At 43.7% G+C, this 17,969-nt stretch overlaps 1 protein-coding gene and 2 long non-coding RNA genes across 7 annotated transcripts in view; 2 read left to right on the plus strand and 1 right to left on the minus strand.

Moving 5' to 3' along the window:
* Positions 1 to 14,220, minus strand: part of mdm2 (MDM2 proto-oncogene) — a 32,518-nt gene extending 18,298 nt beyond the window's left edge. Inside the window, exons 1-6 of one of the 3 annotated variants that reach the window (XM_052514447.1) lie at positions 14,071 to 14,220; positions 12,361 to 12,450; positions 12,178 to 12,252; positions 7,554 to 7,687; positions 3,843 to 3,892; positions 3,586 to 3,644 (exon numbers count right to left, since the gene is read on the minus strand). In XM_052514447.1, the coding sequence (XP_052370407.1) occupies positions 3,586 to 3,644; positions 3,843 to 3,892; positions 7,554 to 7,687; positions 12,178 to 12,252; positions 12,361 to 12,438 (396 nt within the window). In that variant the 5' untranslated portion in view covers positions 12,439 to 12,450; positions 14,071 to 14,220. Of the gene's footprint in view, positions 1 to 3,585; positions 3,645 to 3,842; positions 3,893 to 7,553; positions 7,688 to 12,177; positions 12,253 to 12,360; positions 12,451 to 12,564; positions 12,714 to 13,850; positions 13,982 to 14,070 lie in introns of those variants that run through there. The other 2 variants (XM_052514446.1, XM_052514448.1) reach the window with 2 other exon arrangements.
* On the plus strand, positions 3,955 to 5,752 carry LOC127927782 (uncharacterized). 2 transcript variants are annotated; one of them, XR_008129049.1, is made up of 3 exons: positions 3,955 to 4,249; positions 5,018 to 5,058; positions 5,478 to 5,752. It is a non-coding gene; the product is annotated as an uncharacterized LOC127927782 (long non-coding RNA). The 2 variants fall into 2 exon arrangements; XR_008129050.1 differs by lacking the exon at positions 5,478 to 5,752 and adding an exon at positions 5,143 to 5,431.
* Positions 14,221 to 14,983: 763 nt separating the features above from the next.
* Positions 14,984 to 17,933, plus strand: LOC127927772 (uncharacterized). Of its 2 annotated transcripts, XR_008129014.1 has the most exons (3): positions 14,984 to 15,583; positions 15,621 to 16,509; positions 16,576 to 17,933. It is a non-coding gene; the product is annotated as an uncharacterized LOC127927772 (long non-coding RNA). The 2 variants fall into 2 exon arrangements; XR_008129013.1 differs by having other exon boundaries at positions 15,621 to 17,933.
* Positions 17,934 to 17,969: the final 36 nt, after the last annotated feature.

Genomic DNA, 17,969 nt, shown 5'->3' on the forward strand with positions numbered 1-17,969 from the left:
TGACCAATCAAATTGGATTTGATTTACAAGTCTGTTTGTAACTCTTTTAAAATGGAGTGTGATGGAGAAGTGTTTCCCCCTATATCCATTTAGTAACGGTGGCCCACCGCTACACAACTATTTTTGAGACGGGTTGTAAAACCAAGGTTTCCAGAAGCCTTCGGCTGCTCTCTCACGTGGTTTAACTACGGGAAAGCAGTGGTGAAATACACAATTGAAAGACATGAGAAACGTCCGTTAAGCAGACTCCACATCGGCCTAAATATTTTCCCATGAAATACCATCAAAACAACATCTTAAAGTGCTCGCAATTACTTTTGTTAAATAGTCTACATTTTAAAAAAAATGCTACTAATCATTCCTATCTGTTTATTTACAACTGCCAAAGAGAAGTGGAAAATTAGAACGTGGTCAGAATGAGTAGGATTCTAGTTGCATTGACAGGCACGACTCAGGCCGGTGAGCCATAACCAATCAGAGCTGCAGTAGGCCTAACCAATCAGAGCTACAGTAGGCCTATATGCAAATAGACCATTGCCATATATGGATCTGTGCCATTCACTGGACTGTGTTTACAGCATGAGCGGTCGTGAGTAGATGAACTGGACTGTGTTTACAGCATGAGCGGTCGTGAGTAGATGCGCTTGTTTTGAGATCAAAGCGAGAGCGAAGTGTGCACATTTGTTCATATTATTTTCTCGTTAGTGAGTTATTAGCCCAGTTATAGATAATTTGTAGTCAGCAATAGGTGATTGATTGCTTCCTACAAGAGCACAAAACATGTACATTTCTAGACATATTTTAAAAAGCCAGTCAGGTAAAAATCTGTTTGTTTTTTTGTCTTAAAGGGGCAGTATTGTATTTTGAGACAGGTTTGAATAAGCTAAGTAGCCAATAAGCTACTAGTATAATTTATCTGATTATTTGTAGTAATGGTATGGGATAATGCATTTTATTTTGTAAAGTGGTTTCTTGCATCAAACACAATATTCAGTCACCTTCTTGCCTGAAGAACAAGTGGATAAACAGGTTTAAAGGTCAAGCCCTGAATGGTTTTTTTTCCTCTTCAAAAGTCTCATGAAATGTCGGTCTACGTTGAACACTACAACATTGGCTGCTACTGTCCGCTGAAAGGTATAACAGCTATTTCCATATTAAAATGTTATGGGATTCATTTTCTCCATTGTTTTTGATGGTAGGCCACTCTGGTACGTCCTACATTAGGATCAAAACAGACACAGTAGCCTACTTGGCCACTGTTAAAACTGTAACTTAAAGCGGGTGCATGCCTCAATGTTTACAGTAAGCGTCATTGCATTTACTTGATAGCTACCTAACAAAGTGTTAATAAGATAAATTCATTAAAAAGATTAAAAGAAATACAAATAAGTTCTCCAGTAGGAACAGGATTGTCACAACGTTCAAGTTTGTGCTCATCAGACCTGAGATTTGCTCAGTGATAAAAAAAACCCAGAGGGAACATCGGTTGGGGCGGTGTGCAGTTTGGAGTGGGTCTAGGGCAGTGCTCTCCAATAGGTCGATAGCCAGCGACCAGTAGCTACCAGCCCACCTATGACGAGCTCGACAAACTACTCTGAAAGTACATGCAATTTTCACGTGTTCCACCGCAAACAGATCTCACAAGTATCAGCCAGAACCAAACTGTCATCTCACAAGTATCAGACAGTACCAAACTGTCATCTCACAAGTATCAGACAGTCCCAAACAGTCATCTCACAAGTATCAGACAGTACCAAACATTCATCTCACAAGTATCAGACAGTACCAAACTGTCATCTCACAAGTATCAGACAGTACCAAACTGTCATCTCACAAGTATCAGACAGTACCAAACTGTCATCTCACAAGTATCAGACAGTACCAAACTGTCATCTCACAAGTATCAGCCAGTACCAAACTGTCATCTCACAAGTATCAGCCAGTACCAAACTGTCATCTCACAAGTATCAGACAGTACCAAACTGTCATCTCACAAGTATCAGACAGTACCAAACTGTCATCTCACAAGTATCAGACAGTACCAAACTGTCATCTCACAAGTATCAGACAGTACCAAACTGTCATCTCACAAGTATCAGACAGTACCAAACTGTCATCTCACAAGTATCAGACAGTCCCAAACTGTCATCTCACAAGTATCAGACAGTCCCAAACTGTCATCTCACAAGTATCAGACAGTCCCAAACTGTCATCTCACAAGTATCAGAGTCCCAAAGTCATCTCCAAGCCAGACAGTACCAATAGTCATCTCAAAGTATCAGACAGTACCAAGCGGTCATCTCACACAGTATCAGACAGTACCAAAATGTCATCTCACAGTATCAGACAGTACCAAACTGTCATCTACAAATCAGACAGTATCCCAGCCCTGGTTATCTCACAAGTGGCTACAAAAGATGATCCCAGCCCTGGTTAAACACTAGTGGCTACCAAAAGATGATCCCAGTACCTGGTTAAACACTAGTGGCTACAAAAGATGATCCCAGCCCTGGTCTAAACACTAGTGGCTACAAAAGATGATCCCATCCCTGGTTAAACACAAAGTGGCTACAAAAGATGCCCAGCCCTGGTTAAACATCTCACCTGGTTAAACACTAGTGGCTCACAAAAGATGATCCCAGCCCCTGGTTAGTCACTATGGCAAAAAGATGATCCCAGCCCTGGTTAAACACTAGTGGCTACAAAAGATGATCCCAGCCCTGGTTAAACACTAGTGGCTACAAAAGATGATCCCAGCCCTGGTTAAACACTAGTGGCTACAAAAGATGATCCCAGCCCTGGTTAAACACTAGTGGCTACAAAAGATGATCCCAGCCCTGGTTAAACACTAGTGGCTACAAAAGATGATCCCAGCCCTGGTTAAACACTAGTGGCTACAAAAGATGATCCCAGCCCTGGTTAAACACTAGTGGCTACAAAAAAGATGATCTCAGCCCTGGTTAAACACTAGGTTGGCTACAGAAAGAAAGATGATCCCAGCCCTGGTTAAACACAGATGGGTTGATTTACAGAAAGAGCCCAACCCAGATGGGTTCTCTACAAAGAGCAGCCAGGTAAGATGGGTTGGATTTACAGAAAGAGCCCAGGGCAGATGGGTTGGATTTACAGAAAGAGCCCAGGGCAGATGGGTTGGATTTACAGAAAGAGCCCAGGGCAGATGGGTTGGATTTACAGAAAGAGCCCAGGGCAGATGGGTTGGATTTACAGAAAGAGCCCAGGGCAGATGGGTTGGATTTACAGAAAGAGCCCAGGGCAGATGGGTTGGATTTACAGAAAGAGCCCAGGGCAGATGGGTTGAAGTTGGAACTGATGTTCAAAAGGTGTTGTCGGTTGTAATAAATGACAGCCGGAAACAATTCATGGGAATTTTTTTAATATTTTTTTTTATAATTACGACTAAAGAATTACAAAATAGCAAAGCTGAGTGCTCTAGCTTGTAAAACAGCTGCCCCCCCCAACTGGAATGTTTCAACCAATCACATGCCCCCCCCCCTCTTCATTTAGTTGAATGTGTCGACCATAGAAATACAATGAATAGATGCTCTTTCTATGTGGTCTTCTTACCTTAGGCCCTCTATCCGGTTCACTCTGGCCCCTGGGTTCCGTGAAGACAGATTGGGATTCTAAAAAGGAAAAAAATGAAACATCTACATTTTAAAAATCAGAATAGACTACTTCCTCACTTGTCTTATCAGCCCAATACATAACGCAACATTGAACTGCCTAGTGTACAAATGTTTTTTTTTCTTCTCAAAAGAGAGATGTATATCAACTAGAAACTACAGGACAATAGAAGTGATGAAAGAAAAGCTAAAAAGTACCTTGATTTTTCACTGCTAGGAGATTTTGTGTGATCATAGCGAAGAGAACTCTGAAAGAACAACAAACACACAAGGCTAACGTTAGCATAGTGAAACGGTTTCACTATCAGACATCTCTGATTTGTTTAGCAAACAGAAGGCTGCTCATCAGTAACTTATTTTTTTAATCATCAGTACACATCTGAGCCAACACATGCAACTGGTGACAGCATATTCAGTGGCTGTATTAGAGGTTAGAGGAGCTGCATTGGAGGCCAGAGTCTGTATTAGAGGCCAGAGTCTGTATTAGAGGCCAGAGTCTGTATTAGAGGCCAGAGTCTGTATTAGAGGACCAGAGTCTGTATTAGAGGACCAGAGTCTGTAGAGGTTAGAGGAGCTATATTAGAAGACCAGAGTCTGTATTAGAGGTCAGAGTCTGTATTAGAGGTTAGAGTCCAGAGTCTGTATTAGAAGTTCGAGTCTGTATTAGAGGTTAGAGGCCAGAGTCTGTATTAGAGGCCAGAGTCTGCATTAGAGGCCAGAGTCTGCATTAGAGGCCAGAGTCTGTATTAGAGGACCATAGTTTGTAGAGGTTAGAGGAGCTATATTAGAAGTCCAGAGTCTGAGACATTTACATTCTGCATTAGCAGACGCTCTTATCCAGAGTCTGTGACATCCAGTGGAACAGCCACTTTACAATAGTGCATCTAAGTCTTTTAAGGGGGGTGAGAAGGATTACTTTATCCTATCCTAGGTATTCCTTAAAGCAAAGAGTGGGGTTTCATTGTCTCCGGAAGGTGGTGATTGACTCGCTGTCCTGGCGTCGTGAGGGAGTGTGTTCCACCATTTAGAGCCAGAGCAGCGAACAGTTTTGTGGGCTAGCGGGAACTGTACAGAGCAGGCCAGAGGTGGAGAACGCAGTGCCATTGTTCACTGTAGGGCCTAGATCAGAGCCTGGAGTCTGAGGTGCCGTTCCCCTCACAGCTCCAGGCAAGCACCTGGTCTTGTAGCGGATGTGAGCTTCAACTGAAGCCAGTGGAGAGGCGGAGAGCGGGGTGACGTGAGAGAACTGTATTAGGGCTGCAGAGAGTTGTAGGGGTTTAATGGCACAGGCAGGGAGCCCAGCCAACAGCGAGTTGCAGTAATCCAGACGGGAGATGACAAGTGCCTATTAGAGATCAGAGTCTGTATTAGAGGTTAGAGGAGCTGTATTAGAGGACCAGAGTCTGTATTAGAGGTTAGAGAAAAGAGTCTGTATTAGAGGTCAGAGTCTGTATTAGAGGCGAGAGTCTGTATTAGAGGACCAGAGTCTGTATTAGAGATTAGAGGAGCTATATTAGAGGACCAAAATCTGTATTAGAAGCCAGAGTCTGTATTAGAGGCCGGAGCCTGTATTAGAGGCCAGAGTCTGTATTAGAGGTTAGAGCCCAGAGTCTGTATTAGAAGCCAGAGTCTGTATTAGAGGCCAGAGTCTGTATTCGAGGCCAGAGTCTGTATTCGAGGCCAGAGTCTGTATTCGAGGCCAGAGTCTGTATTCGAGGCCAGAGTCTGTATTAGAGGACCATAGTTTGTAGAGGTTAGAGGAGCTATATTAGAAGACCAGAGTCTGTATTAGAGGTGAGAGTCTGTATTAGAGGACCAGAGTCTGTATTAGAGATTAGAGGAGCTATATTAGAGGACCAAAATCTGTATTAGAAGCCAGAGTCTGTATTAGAGGCCGGAGCCTGTATTAGAGGCCAGAGTCTGTATTAGAGGTTAGAGCCCAGAGTCTGTATTAGAAGCCAGAGTCTGTATTAGAGATTAGATTCCAGAGTCTGTATTAGAGGCCCGGGTCTGTATTAGAGGCCAGGGTCTGTATTAGAGGCCAGGGTCTGTATTAGAGGTTAGAGTCTGTATTAGAGGTTAGATGCCAGAGTCTGTATTAGAGGCCAGAGTCTGTATTAGAGGTCCAGAGTCTGTATTAGAGTCCAGAGTCTGTATTAGAGGACCATAGTTTGTAGAGGTTAGAGGAGCTATATTAGAAGACCAGAGTCTGTATTAGAGGTTAGAGGAGCTGTATTAGAGGACCAGAGTCTGTATTAGAGGTTAGAGCCCAGAGTCTGTATTAGAAGCCAGAGTCTGTATTAGAGATTAGATTCCAGAGTCTGTATTAGAGGCCCGGGTCTGTATTAGAGCCCAGGGTCTGTATTAGAGCCCAGGGTCTGTATTAGAGGCCAGAGTCCGTATTAGAGGCCAGAGTCCGTATTAGAGGCCAGAGTCTGTATTAGAGGTTAGAGCCCAGAGTCTGTATTAGAAGCCAGAGTCTGTATTAGAGATTAGAGCCCAGAGTCTGTATTAGAGGCCCGGGTCTGTATTAGAGGACCATAGTCTGTATTAGAGGACCATAGTCTGTATTAGAGGACCAGTCTGTATTAGAGATTAGAGGAGCTGTATTAGAGGACCAGAGTCTGTATTAGAGATTAGAGGAGCTATATTAGAGGACCAAAATCTGTATTAGAAGCCAGAGTCTGTATTAGAGGTTAGAGCCCAGAGTCTGTATTAGAGGACCAGAGTCTGTATTAGAGGCCAGAGTCTGTATTAGAGGTTAGAGGAGCTGTATTAGAGGACCAGAGTCTGTATTAGAGGTTAGAGCCAGAGTCTGTATTAGAGGCCAGAGTCTGTATTAGAGGCCAGAGTCTGTATTAGAGGCCAGAGTCTGTATTAGAGGCCAGAGTCTGTATTAGAGGCCAGAGTCTGTATTAGAGGTTAGAGCCCAGAGTCTGTATTAGAGGACCAGAGTCTGTATTAGAGGCCAGAGTCTGTATTAGAGATTAGAGCCCAGAGTCTGTATTAGAGCCCAGAGTCTATATTCGAGGCCATAGTCTGTATTAGAGGACCATAGTCTGTATTAGAGGACCATAGTCTGTATTAGAGGACCATAGTCTGTATTAGAGGACCATAGTCTGTATTAGAGGACCATAGTCTGTATTAGAGGACCATAGTCTGTAGAGGTTATAGGAGCTATATTAGAAGACCAGAGTCTGTATTAGAGGTCAGAGTCTGTATTAGAGGCCAGAGTCTGTATTAGAGATTAGAGGAGCTGTATTAGAGGACCAGAGTCTGTATTATAGATTAGAGGAGCTATATTAGAGGACCAAAATCTGTATTAGAAGCCAGAGTCTGTATTAGAGGTTAGAGCCCAGAGTATGTATTAGAATCCAGAGTCTGTATTAGAGATTAGAGCCCAGAGTCTGTATTAGAGGACCATAGTCTGTATTAGAGGACCATAGTCTGTATTAGAGGACCATAGTCTGTATTAGAGGACCAGAGTCTGTATTAGAGGTTAGAGTCTGTATTAGAGGACCAGAGTCTGTATTAGAGATTAGAGGAGCTATATTAGAGGACCAAAATCTGTATTAGAAGCCAGAGTCTGTATTAGAGGTTAGAGCCCAGAGTATGTATTAGAGGCCAGAGTCTGTATTAGAGGTGATAGGAGCTGTATTAGAGGACCAGAGTCTGTATTAGAGGTTTGAGTCTGTATTAGAGGTTAGAGGAGCTATATTAGAGGACCAGAGTCTGTATTAGAGGCCAGAGTCTGTATTAGAGAACAGAGTCTGTATTAGAGAACAGAGTCTGTATTAGAGGCCAGAGTCTGTATTAGAGGTTAGAGGAGATGTATTAGAGGACCAGAGTCTGTATTAGAGGTCAGAGTCTGTATTTGATGGAGAAGATGTCCACAGTGTGTGTCCTCACCGTGGTTCTTTAACAGAGAAGCTGTCCACTCCCAGTACAGCCCCCAGGGGGTCGTCAGCACAGTGCACTATGTGTTGCTGCTTCATGTCATAAAGCTGTTTCTTCATGATGTACTGGCCCAGGTAGAATATCACCTGACAAATAAGACAACACAGGGGTCAGAGGTCAACACCACAGCTTAACACTCACGAGAGAGAGATAAACGGGATACAGGCAGGGGTCAAGAGGAGAGAGAGAGTAACAGGGGGTACAGGTAGGGGTCAAGAGGAGAGAGAGAGTAACAGGGGATACAGGCAGGGTCAAGAGGAGAGAGAGAGTAACGGGATACAGGCAGGGGTCAAGGAGAGAGAGAGTAACAGGTGATACAGGCAGGGGTCAAGAGGAGAGAGAGAGTAACAGGTTATACAGGCAGGGGTCAAGAGGAGAGAGAGAGTAACAGGTGATACAGGCAGGGGTCAAGAGGAGAGAGAGAGTAACAGGGGATACAGGCAGGGGTCAAGAGGAGAGAGAGAGTAACAGGGGGTACAGGGAGGGGTCAAGAGGAGAGAGAGAGTAACAGGTGATACAGGCAGGGGTCAAGAGGAGAGAGAGAGTAACAGGGGATACAGGCAGGGGTCAAGGAGAGAGAGAGTAACAGGGGATACAGGCAGGGGTCAAGAGAGAGAGAGAGTAACAGGGGATACAGGCAGGGGTCAAGAGGAGAGAGAGTAACAGGTGATACAGGCAGGGGTCAAGAGGAGAGAGTGAGTAACAGGGGGATACAGGCAGGGGTCAAGAGGAGAGAGAGAGTAACAGGGGGTACAGGCAGGGGTCAAGAGGAGAGAGAGTAACAGGTGATACAGGCAGGGGTCAAGAGGAGAGAGAGTAACAGGGGATACAGGCAGGGGTCAAGAGGAGAGAGAGTAACAGGGGATACAGGCAGGGGTCAAGAGAGAGAGAGAGTAACAGGGGATACAGGCAGGGGTCAAGAGGAGAGAGAGAGTAACAGGGGATACAGGCAGGGGTCAAGAGGAGAGAGAGAGTAACAGGGGATACAGGCAGGGGTCAAGAGGAGAGAGAGAGTAACAGGGGATACAGGCAGGGGTCAAGAGGAGAGAGAGAGTAACAGGGGATACAGGCAGGGGTCAAGAGGAGAGAGAGTAACAGGGGATACAGGCAGGGGTCAAGAGGAGAGAGAGAGTAACAGGGGATACAGGCAGGGGTCAAGAGGAGAGAGAGAGTAACAGGGGATACAGGCAGGGGTCAAGAGGAGAGAGAGAGTAACAGGGGATACAGGCAGGGGTCAAGAGGAGAGAGAGTAACAGGGATACAGGCAGGGGTCAAGAGGAGAGAGAGAGTAACAGGGGATACAGGCAGGGGTCAAGAGGAGAGAGAGAGTAACAGGGGATACAGGCAGGGGTCAAGAGGAGAGAGAGTAACAGGGGATACAGGCAGGGGTCAAGGAGAGAGAGAGTAACAGGGGATACAGGCAGGGGTCAAGAGGAGAGAGAGAGTAACAGGGGATACAGGCAGGGGTCAAGAGGAGAGAGAGTAACAGGGGATACAGGCAGGGGTCAAGAGGAGAGAGAGTAACAGGGGATACAGGCAGGGGTCAAGAGGAGAGAGAGAGTAACAGGGGATACAGGCAGGGGTCAAGAGGGAGAGAGAGTAACAGGGGATACAGGCAGGGGTCAAGAGGAGAGAGAGTAACAGGGGATACAGGCAGGGGTCAAGAGGAGAGAGAGAGTAACAGGGATACAGGCAGGGGTCAAGAGGAGAGAGAGTAACAGCGGGTACAGGCAGGGGTCAAGAGGAGAAGCCTGGGAATGTCTCAGTCTAGTTTATACCCTCCTTATACTGATCCAGACTGTCCTGTCTCAGTCTAGTTGATACCCTCCCTCCATATACTGATCCAGACAGTCCTGTTTCAGTCTAGTTGATACCCTCCCTTCATATACTGATCCAGACAGTCCTGTCTCAGTCTAGTTGATACCCTCCATATACTGATCCAGACTGTCCTGTCTCAGTCTAGTTTATACCCTCCATATACTGATCCAGACAGTCCTGTTTCAGTCTAGGATACCCTCCCTCCATATACTGATCCAGACAGTCCTGTTTCAGTCTAGTTGATACACCTCATCCCATACTGATCCAGACTGTCCTGTCTCAGTCTAGTTGATACCCTCCTCCATATACTGATCCAGACAGTCCTGTTTCAGTCTAGTTGATACACCTCAAGATCCCATACTGATCCAGACTGTCCTGTCTCAGGTTGATACCCTCCCTCCATATACTGATCCAGACAGTCCTGTTTCAGTCTAGGATACACCTCATCCCATACTGATCCAGACTGTCCTGTCTCAGTCTAGTTGATACCCTCCTTCATATACTGATCCAGACAGTCCTGTCTCAGTCTAGTTGATACCCTCCCTTCATATACTGATCCAGACAGTCCTGTCTCAGTCTAGTTGATACCCTCCCTCCATATACTGATCCAGACAGTCCTGTCTCAGTCTAGTTGATACCCTCCCTCCATATACTGATCCAGACAGTCCTGTCTCAGTCTAGTTGATACCCTCCCTTCATATACTGATCCAGACAGTCCTGTCTCAGTCTAGTTGATACCCTCCCTCCATATACTGATCCAGACAGTCCTGTCTCAGTCTAGTTGATACCCTCCCTCCATATACTGATCCAGACAGTCCTGTCTCAGTCTAGTTGATACCCTCCCTCCATATACTGATCCAGACAGTCCTGTCTCAGTCTAGTTGATACCCTCCCTTCATATACTGATCCAGACAGTCCTGTCTCAGGGATCCTCCCTCCATATACTGATCCAGACAGTCCTGTCTCAGTCTAGTTGATACCCTCCTTCATATACTGATCCAGACAGTCCTAGTCTCAGTCTAGTTGATACCCCACCCTTCATATACTGATCCAGACAGTCCTGTCTCAGTCTAGTTGATACCCTCCTCATATACTGATCCAGACAGTCCTGTCTCAGTCTAGTTGATACCCTCCCTCCATATACTGATCCAGACAGTCCTGTTTCAGTCTAGTTGATACCCTCCCTTCATATACTGATCCAGACAGTCCTGTCTCAGTCTAGTTGATACCCTCCATATACTGATCCAGACAGTCCTGTCTCAGTCTAGTTTATACCCTCCTCCATATACTGATCCAGACAGTCCTGTCTCAGTCTAGTTGATACCCTCCCTCCATATACTGATCCAGACTGTCCTGTCTCAGTCTAGTTGATACACCTCCTCCATATACTGATCCAGACAGTCCTGTCTCAGTCTAGTTGATACACCTCATCCCATACTGATCCAGACAGTCCTGTCTCAGTCTAGTTGATACCCTCCCTTCATATACTGATCCAGACAGTCCTGTCTCAGTCTAGTTGATACACCTCATCCCATACTGATCCAGACTGTCCTGTCTCAGTCTAGTTGATACACCTCATCCCATACTGATCCAGAGTATTCTGGGTCACAATTTAGACAGGCAACTGATAGACACATGATCACTGCACTGGGTAGAAGTATATGACTCCACCCAATATTCTTCTCTAGCTGACAGGAGGCTATTGTGATAGACTGATCACTGGCATGAAGGCATCAGTTCCTTATCATAATAGCAGATTACACAGACTGTAAACACATTTTCCAGCAATCAATGTGGACCAGTAAAAGGCTCAGAACTCCCATACACTCTATAAACTAAAGCATCAGAGGACCGCCTCCCTCCCTCTCTCTGAGATAACTCTGTCTCCCTGATGAACAACAGAGAGGAAGGAGCCAAACACGGAGTCCCAGACTAGTTAGACATTCCAGAGGTCCGTTAGAACCCCAGTGAGTCAGAGTAGAAGTCAAGAGGCGACTGAACATTCTAACATTCTAACTAAGATAATCACCAGTTCTAACATTCTAACTAAGATAATCACCAGTCTCTCTCTATGACTCACTCTCACACAGACAGACCCCCCTCTCGGACACACGTCTCATCAAAGCTGTGTGACGTGTCCTCAAACCAAGGTGGCCTGCCTGCTAGCCAATCATAGCTCTTAAAATGACAGTGCATTTGTATTCTAGCCTAGTAGACACTACAATCAGTTCAATCAACTAAAGTAGGTAAAACAGCATATCAATGGGAAAACAATAGAACCAAGTCAAAAGCCATTCTAGTATGTGACAGCATCTACCGTGTGCAGTGCTTAGTTTATGAAAGTGACAATCAATAGTGAAACTAGTGTAAATCTAGCAATGTAGAGAATAATCCAGAAACACCTACACAATCTATATACCAGTAGTTTGGCTGCTAACGACAAATTAAGAGTGAGTTTCCCCCTAAGAAACTAATATCCACTATTCTAGGAGTAAACCCTAAGATATACTGCAATTGGAAATTCAAAACATAAAATATTTCAATTTAAAAAAATTAAAAAAAAAAAATGTGAGACTAGAAAATAATTACAGAAACTGAAAAGTCTGTGAGATAATGTCTATTGAGGATCTTAAAAAGGTTTTCTCTGTCTGCTTCCTGGAACAATATCTTGATGAACTAAAGTTAAGCCAAAGACTAGTGGTTTGATATCAGCAGGATATAAGGAAACAAGACAGCCAGCTGTCAGGTCATTTCTTACCTCTTTCATGGTGAAAACGTCTTTGTCTGCACCTGCCTGCTGCAATAACACACACAGTTTCTCTTTAGGTCGTACCTGTGGAAATATAGCACATAAAACATTATTTTACATTCTATTTAACTGTAAACAAATGACTGACTTAAACAGTGTGACAGAGAGACAGAGATTTAAATTGATACTTACAAGCTTCTCATTGTCCAACGTATTTATTTGGGAACTACTTCTCTGCCATTCTGACATTCTCTCACAATTCTCTGCCATTCTGTCTCTCACCTGTCGAAGAGTAGGAGGTAAAATACATTTACATTTCCAAGTGAACATGCAACACCTTATAAAAGTATACAATTACATACAATGCCAAGGTAAAGCTTTGGAAAACAAGTTTACCTAAATAAATAAATGTACTAATGAGATGTTCTTGATACACCCCCTCTATAATACACCCTTCATATTCTGTACATAAAGTGCTTCAGCTCGGCTGGTAGCGTTAGGAACCACTTCCCCGTCTCCCCCGGATTTAAATAGGCACAGAGACATGTCAGGACTAGCACTGCTCCGGCTGTTAACGCCAGGATGCTATTGGGCGCAGTCGCCGTATGGTTGAAACTAGATTACTAACCTCACGTAACATGTTTTAACATATGACGAGCACACCTAGCGGCCACCCTGCGTCTGTGCATCCACCTCCACCCTTAGTGCTGAGCTGGCCGCTAGAGTTGGATATGCCCGGGCATGTCCCAGTTTACTACAGCCCTGCATTGTGTAATAATCAGCTGTTTGACTGACATGGGCAGGGTTGGAGGAAGGGTGTCTCGTCTTAACTGACTCCCTTAGCTATTGCTTTTCCAAACAAAGGGAAGAGCCATGCAAGTTGACAGGTGAAATATTGGACATGAAAGCTGGTTGCCACTGGATATTAACGTTACCACCATGGATATGAAATGACAAAGGATGGGATTAAAGCCAAAGTAACGATTAGTCACTAACATTAAGAGGGGTTTGACATCTGGACTCACTGATAACATGGTTTTATCTGATCTAACATTTGGTCATGTTGAGTTTAGTTTCTCTGTTGCAGATATCCACCAATGTTATTCAATCGCATGAAAGAAACTGACCTGCGAAAAGTAACGTAACCTACACTTCAATCCTCATCCTTTTGATTTCTACCAAAATGGGATAGTTTCCTATCAATCTGTCAAAACACAATGAAGACAAACAGCTTGGAAAAGACCCACGACCCAGTTGTGGGACTCTGCAAGCCAGTAAAAGTAGACCAGTGTGCAAGTTAGTATATCTGATAACTTATTAATAACGTCAACGTTACAGTCAAACGTAGCTATATTCAAATGTGTGGTATTTACAATACAGGTGTGATTTAACCACTAACGTTACGCCAAAAATAAAACTGTTGAACGAGTAACTACTATAGTCCGGACGTTGTCTGGCAAGTCGCTGACCAGGCAGCACTTTTTTGATGCATCTTCATGTGTATTTTGATTTTGTATTTAGATGGGTAACTACGACACCACCACATAGAAAAACAAACGTTTTTTTGACGACACTCTTGCTAGGTTAACATTTCATTACATGTTTAGTCATTGTAATACTAGCTACCACAACAATTTCGCTACTATGTGTCGACGTCGAGCTATTCAACGTGAACTCCTTACTAGTGGTTTTCCGTCTTGGCCATCAGGAAAACACGAGGATGAGAGGCCTTGTAGCATGTGGCTAATGCTATTCAAACTTTAGCTATAAAATAAAGTGGTTGTACAAATTACATGTCAAAAATAACACACAGTTAAAGTTATTATACACACAATAGCTTGCCATTTAAACTTTCATAGCAGATTTTAAATAGATTTAGAGCACATTATTGGCTTCACTTACGTTACTTTCACAATCCAATAACTTGCTTGTAAAAGTTAGCGAGGAAAACGAACGTTAATTTTGTCGCCCCTCGTGGCGGGTCCAAAGTAAGGCACGAGCACTGAAGATGAATCAGGTTGACGAATCAATCACAAGAAGAAGAAGAAAAATATGTCTGTTTTTACTAGAAGAAGAAGAAGAAAATAGACTAACTGCATGTGGGGAATGTTCATAGTTTTATAGTGGAAAGAAACATGGGAACTATCAACGAGCTCAGCCAACACCTGATTTGGCTGGATTGATTCATCAATGCATTCTTAATGCCTAATCATTGATACAATCACCAGAGGGGAAATTACATTGGTCGTCATTCAAGTCACACAGTCAAGTGTGAAGAATAAATCAATCACATTGAATTCATATAATAGACATGTTTCAAGCTTTATAAGTGTATTCATCATCATTATCCCCTGAGAGAGGAATACAACAGTGTTTTCTGTATCACCACTCCAATATGGGTCAATCCCTTGACATGGCTCTCGCTCATTGAGACAGGGGGCATTGTGACTCTTCACATGGCTGCTTGCTGACTGCGAAATCATTGCCTCCCTCTGCCAGAGACAAAAGTGTGTTTGTGTTATGTTCTGTTATTCTGTCAACCAGCTCTGCTCTAGGGCCATCTATCAAGCGTAGGAGTGCTGATCTAGGATTAGTTTAGCCTTTTAGATCACAATGAATAAGATAACATGGACATGGGGGACCTGATCCTAGATCAGCAGTCCTACTCTGCCCCTGGTCTGGTCGGATGCTGAGACATGTCCTGGCATTTCACACTTCATCATCATAGTGCTTATGATGCTAGTCCACGATGCCTGTCCTTATGATGCCTGTCCTTATGATGCTAGTCCTTATGATGCTAGTCCTTATGATGCTAGTCCTTATGATGCTAGTCCATGATGCCTGTCATTATGATGCTAGTCCTTATGATGCTAGTCCTTATGATGCTAGTGCTTATGATGCCTGTCATTATGATGCTCGTCCATGATGCTAGTGCTTATGATGCCTGTCATTATGATGCTAGTCCTTTGGTTAGAACAGGGAATAAACTGATATCAGTGAATCAACAACAGAAGATACATGGAACTAATGGTCATTGAGACCGAGAGAAACGTCACGACTTTCCTTGGTTTAACGAAAGTCAAACCACAACTTCTAAAAAGGAAAAGGTGTACCGGTCAGAAATGGCTCCTTGATTTTGGATTAGTGAAATCATTCACAAATGTGTTTAACGGAGGGACAAAATGAAAAGTGGAAGATTCATTTGAAATGGTTTTGTTTTGTTGATAGTAGTAACCCTGTGCATCAACATGTATTTGTCCTTGAAGTAGCAGAAGGTTTTTGGTCTTCTCTGGTATCCAGAAGGTTTTTGGTCTTCTCTGGTATCCAGAAGGTTTTTGGTCTTCTCTGGTATCCAGAAGGTTTTTGGTCTTCTCTGGTATCCAGAAGGTTTTTGGTCTTCTCTGGTATCCAGAAGGTTTTTGGTCTTCTCTGGTATCCAGAAGTAGCAGAAGGTTTTTGGTCTTCTCTGGTATCCAGAAGGTTTTTGGTCTTCTCTGGTATCCAGAAGGTTTTTGGTCTTCTCTGGTATCCAGAAGGTTTTTGGTCTTCTCTGGTATCCAGAAGGTTTTTGGTCTTCTCTGGTATCCAGAAGGTTTTTGGTCTTCTCTGGTATCGTTGGCATCTTTTCCAGTCTGCTCCCCCTCTCCTTCCTAGAAGGGCTAAAATAATGAGTCAGATGTTATTTTAGAACGACATGTTCTTTCAGAGCCTCAACATGTCAGGGCATGTTATGAAGCCTTATAACCTCCGATAAATGTTATTAATCCTTACATAAACTTCAAATTAGTACAAATGGAACGACAAAGGCCATTTTAAACACACATTTGGATTTAGCCTGAATGTCTTAAAAATATTAAAGTCATTAAAGTTTTACGATTTAAAGTCAAGTTATCCACTTGCGTCAATGAATGGGATTATGATTATAGAATTTTGTAAAGTAATCGACATTGGGATTAGATTTAGTTGATGTGTCTCTGACGACTGGAAATAATTCCGTAATACTAAATAATGTTACATGACGCCGTCTCATCAGCCTCACGGCACGTCTCTCACCGGCTTTGCAAATGAGCAGGATAGGCTAACGTTGAAGAGTTATAAATAGCCACGTAACCATTCAGTTCCAGTTTACACTGAAAGGGGAAGCCGTGTCTCAAATGGCATCCTATTCCCTTTCTAGGGTACTACTTCCCCACGGGGCTCTTGTCAAAGGTAGTGCACTATATGGGGAGTAGGGTAGCATTTGGGACGTACTTCCCCACGGGGCTCTTGTCAAAGGTAGTGTACTATATAGGGTGTAGGTTGGCATTTGGGACGCAGTTCCCCACGGGGCTCTTGTCAAAGGTAGTGCACTATATAGGGAGTAGGGTGGCATTAGGGTACTACTTCCCCACGGGGCTCTTGTCAAAGGTAGTGCACTATATAGGGAGTAGGGTGGCATTTGGGACGCTGTTCCCCACGGGGCTCTTGTCAAAGGTAGTGCACTATATAGGGAGTAGGGTGGCATTTGGGACGTGGCCTGAAGTTCTGTGCCACCACAGATATGTGCTTGTTATTTTGGCTCATGTGTTTTTTGTTGGCCTCTGGCGGTTGGGTGTGTACACACTACTACACTGAGCCACAATGGCAGGCCTGTGAACCTAGAGAGGCTGAGCAGACAGCAGAACACTGAGGCCACTCTCTGAGACCCAGGGAACTGCCTGTACCTTGTAGCACATTACCCCACCTAGATTTGTCTCGTCAACACCAACTCCCATCGCAGGTTCGTATTCACTAGACGCCAAACATAAGAAAACAGACTGAAACAGGGAAGGAATAACTGAACTTGTCCAGTAAGAAACGCTTAGTTTTGGATTATCTGTTGCAAAACGTTTTGCTACAGTGTGCGCTAATGAATAACAACCCAACTCTTATTTCAGACCTGTATGATATCATGTTGACTAACTTGTAAAGGGCAAGCCTATGTGTAACTCTGTGTTGTTGTATTGGGTCGAATTGCTATGCTTTATCTTGGCCAGGTCGCAGTTGTAAATGAGACCTTGTTCTCAACTGGCCTACCTGGTTAAATAAAGGTGTTCTCAACTAGCCTACCTGGTTAAATAAAGGTGTTCTCAACTAGCCTACCTGGTTAAATAATGGTGTTCTCAACTAGCCTACCTGGTTAAATAAAGGTGTTCTCAACTAGCCTACCTGGTTAAATAAAGGTGTTCTCAACTAGCCTACCTGGTTAAATAAAGGTGTTCTCAACTAGCCTACCTGGTTAAATAAAGGTGTTCTCAACTAGCCTACCTGGTTAAATAAAGGTGTTCTCAACTAGCCTACCTGGTTAAATAAAGGTGTTCTCAACTGGCCTACCTGGTTAAATAAAGGTGTTCTCAACTGGCCTACCTGGTTAAATAAAGGTGTTCTCAACTAGCCTACCTGGTTAAATAAAGGTGTTCTCAACTAGCCTACCTGGTTAAATAAAGGTGTTCTCAACTAGCCTACCTGGTTAAATAAAGGTGTTCTCAACTGGCCTACCTGGTTAAATAAAGGTGTTCTCAACTAGCCTACCTGGTTAAATAAAGGTGTTCTCAACTAGCCTACCTGGTTAAATAAAGGTGTTCTCAACTAGCCTACCTGGTTAAATAAAGGTGTTCTCAACTGGCCTACCTGGTTAAATAAAGGTGTTCTCAACTAGCCTACCTGGTTAAATAAAGGTGTTCTCAACTAGCCTACCTGGTTAAATAAAGGTGTTCTCAACTTGCCTACCTGGTTAAATAAAGGTTTTCTCAACTAGCCTACCTGGTTAAATAAAGGTGAAA

This window comes from Oncorhynchus keta, unplaced genomic scaffold (assembly GCF_023373465.1).
Source record: "Oncorhynchus keta strain PuntledgeMale-10-30-2019 unplaced genomic scaffold, Oket_V2 Un_scaffold_17573_pilon_pilon, whole genome shotgun sequence".
Lineage (NCBI taxonomy): Eukaryota > Metazoa > Chordata > Actinopteri > Salmoniformes > Salmonidae > Oncorhynchus > Oncorhynchus keta.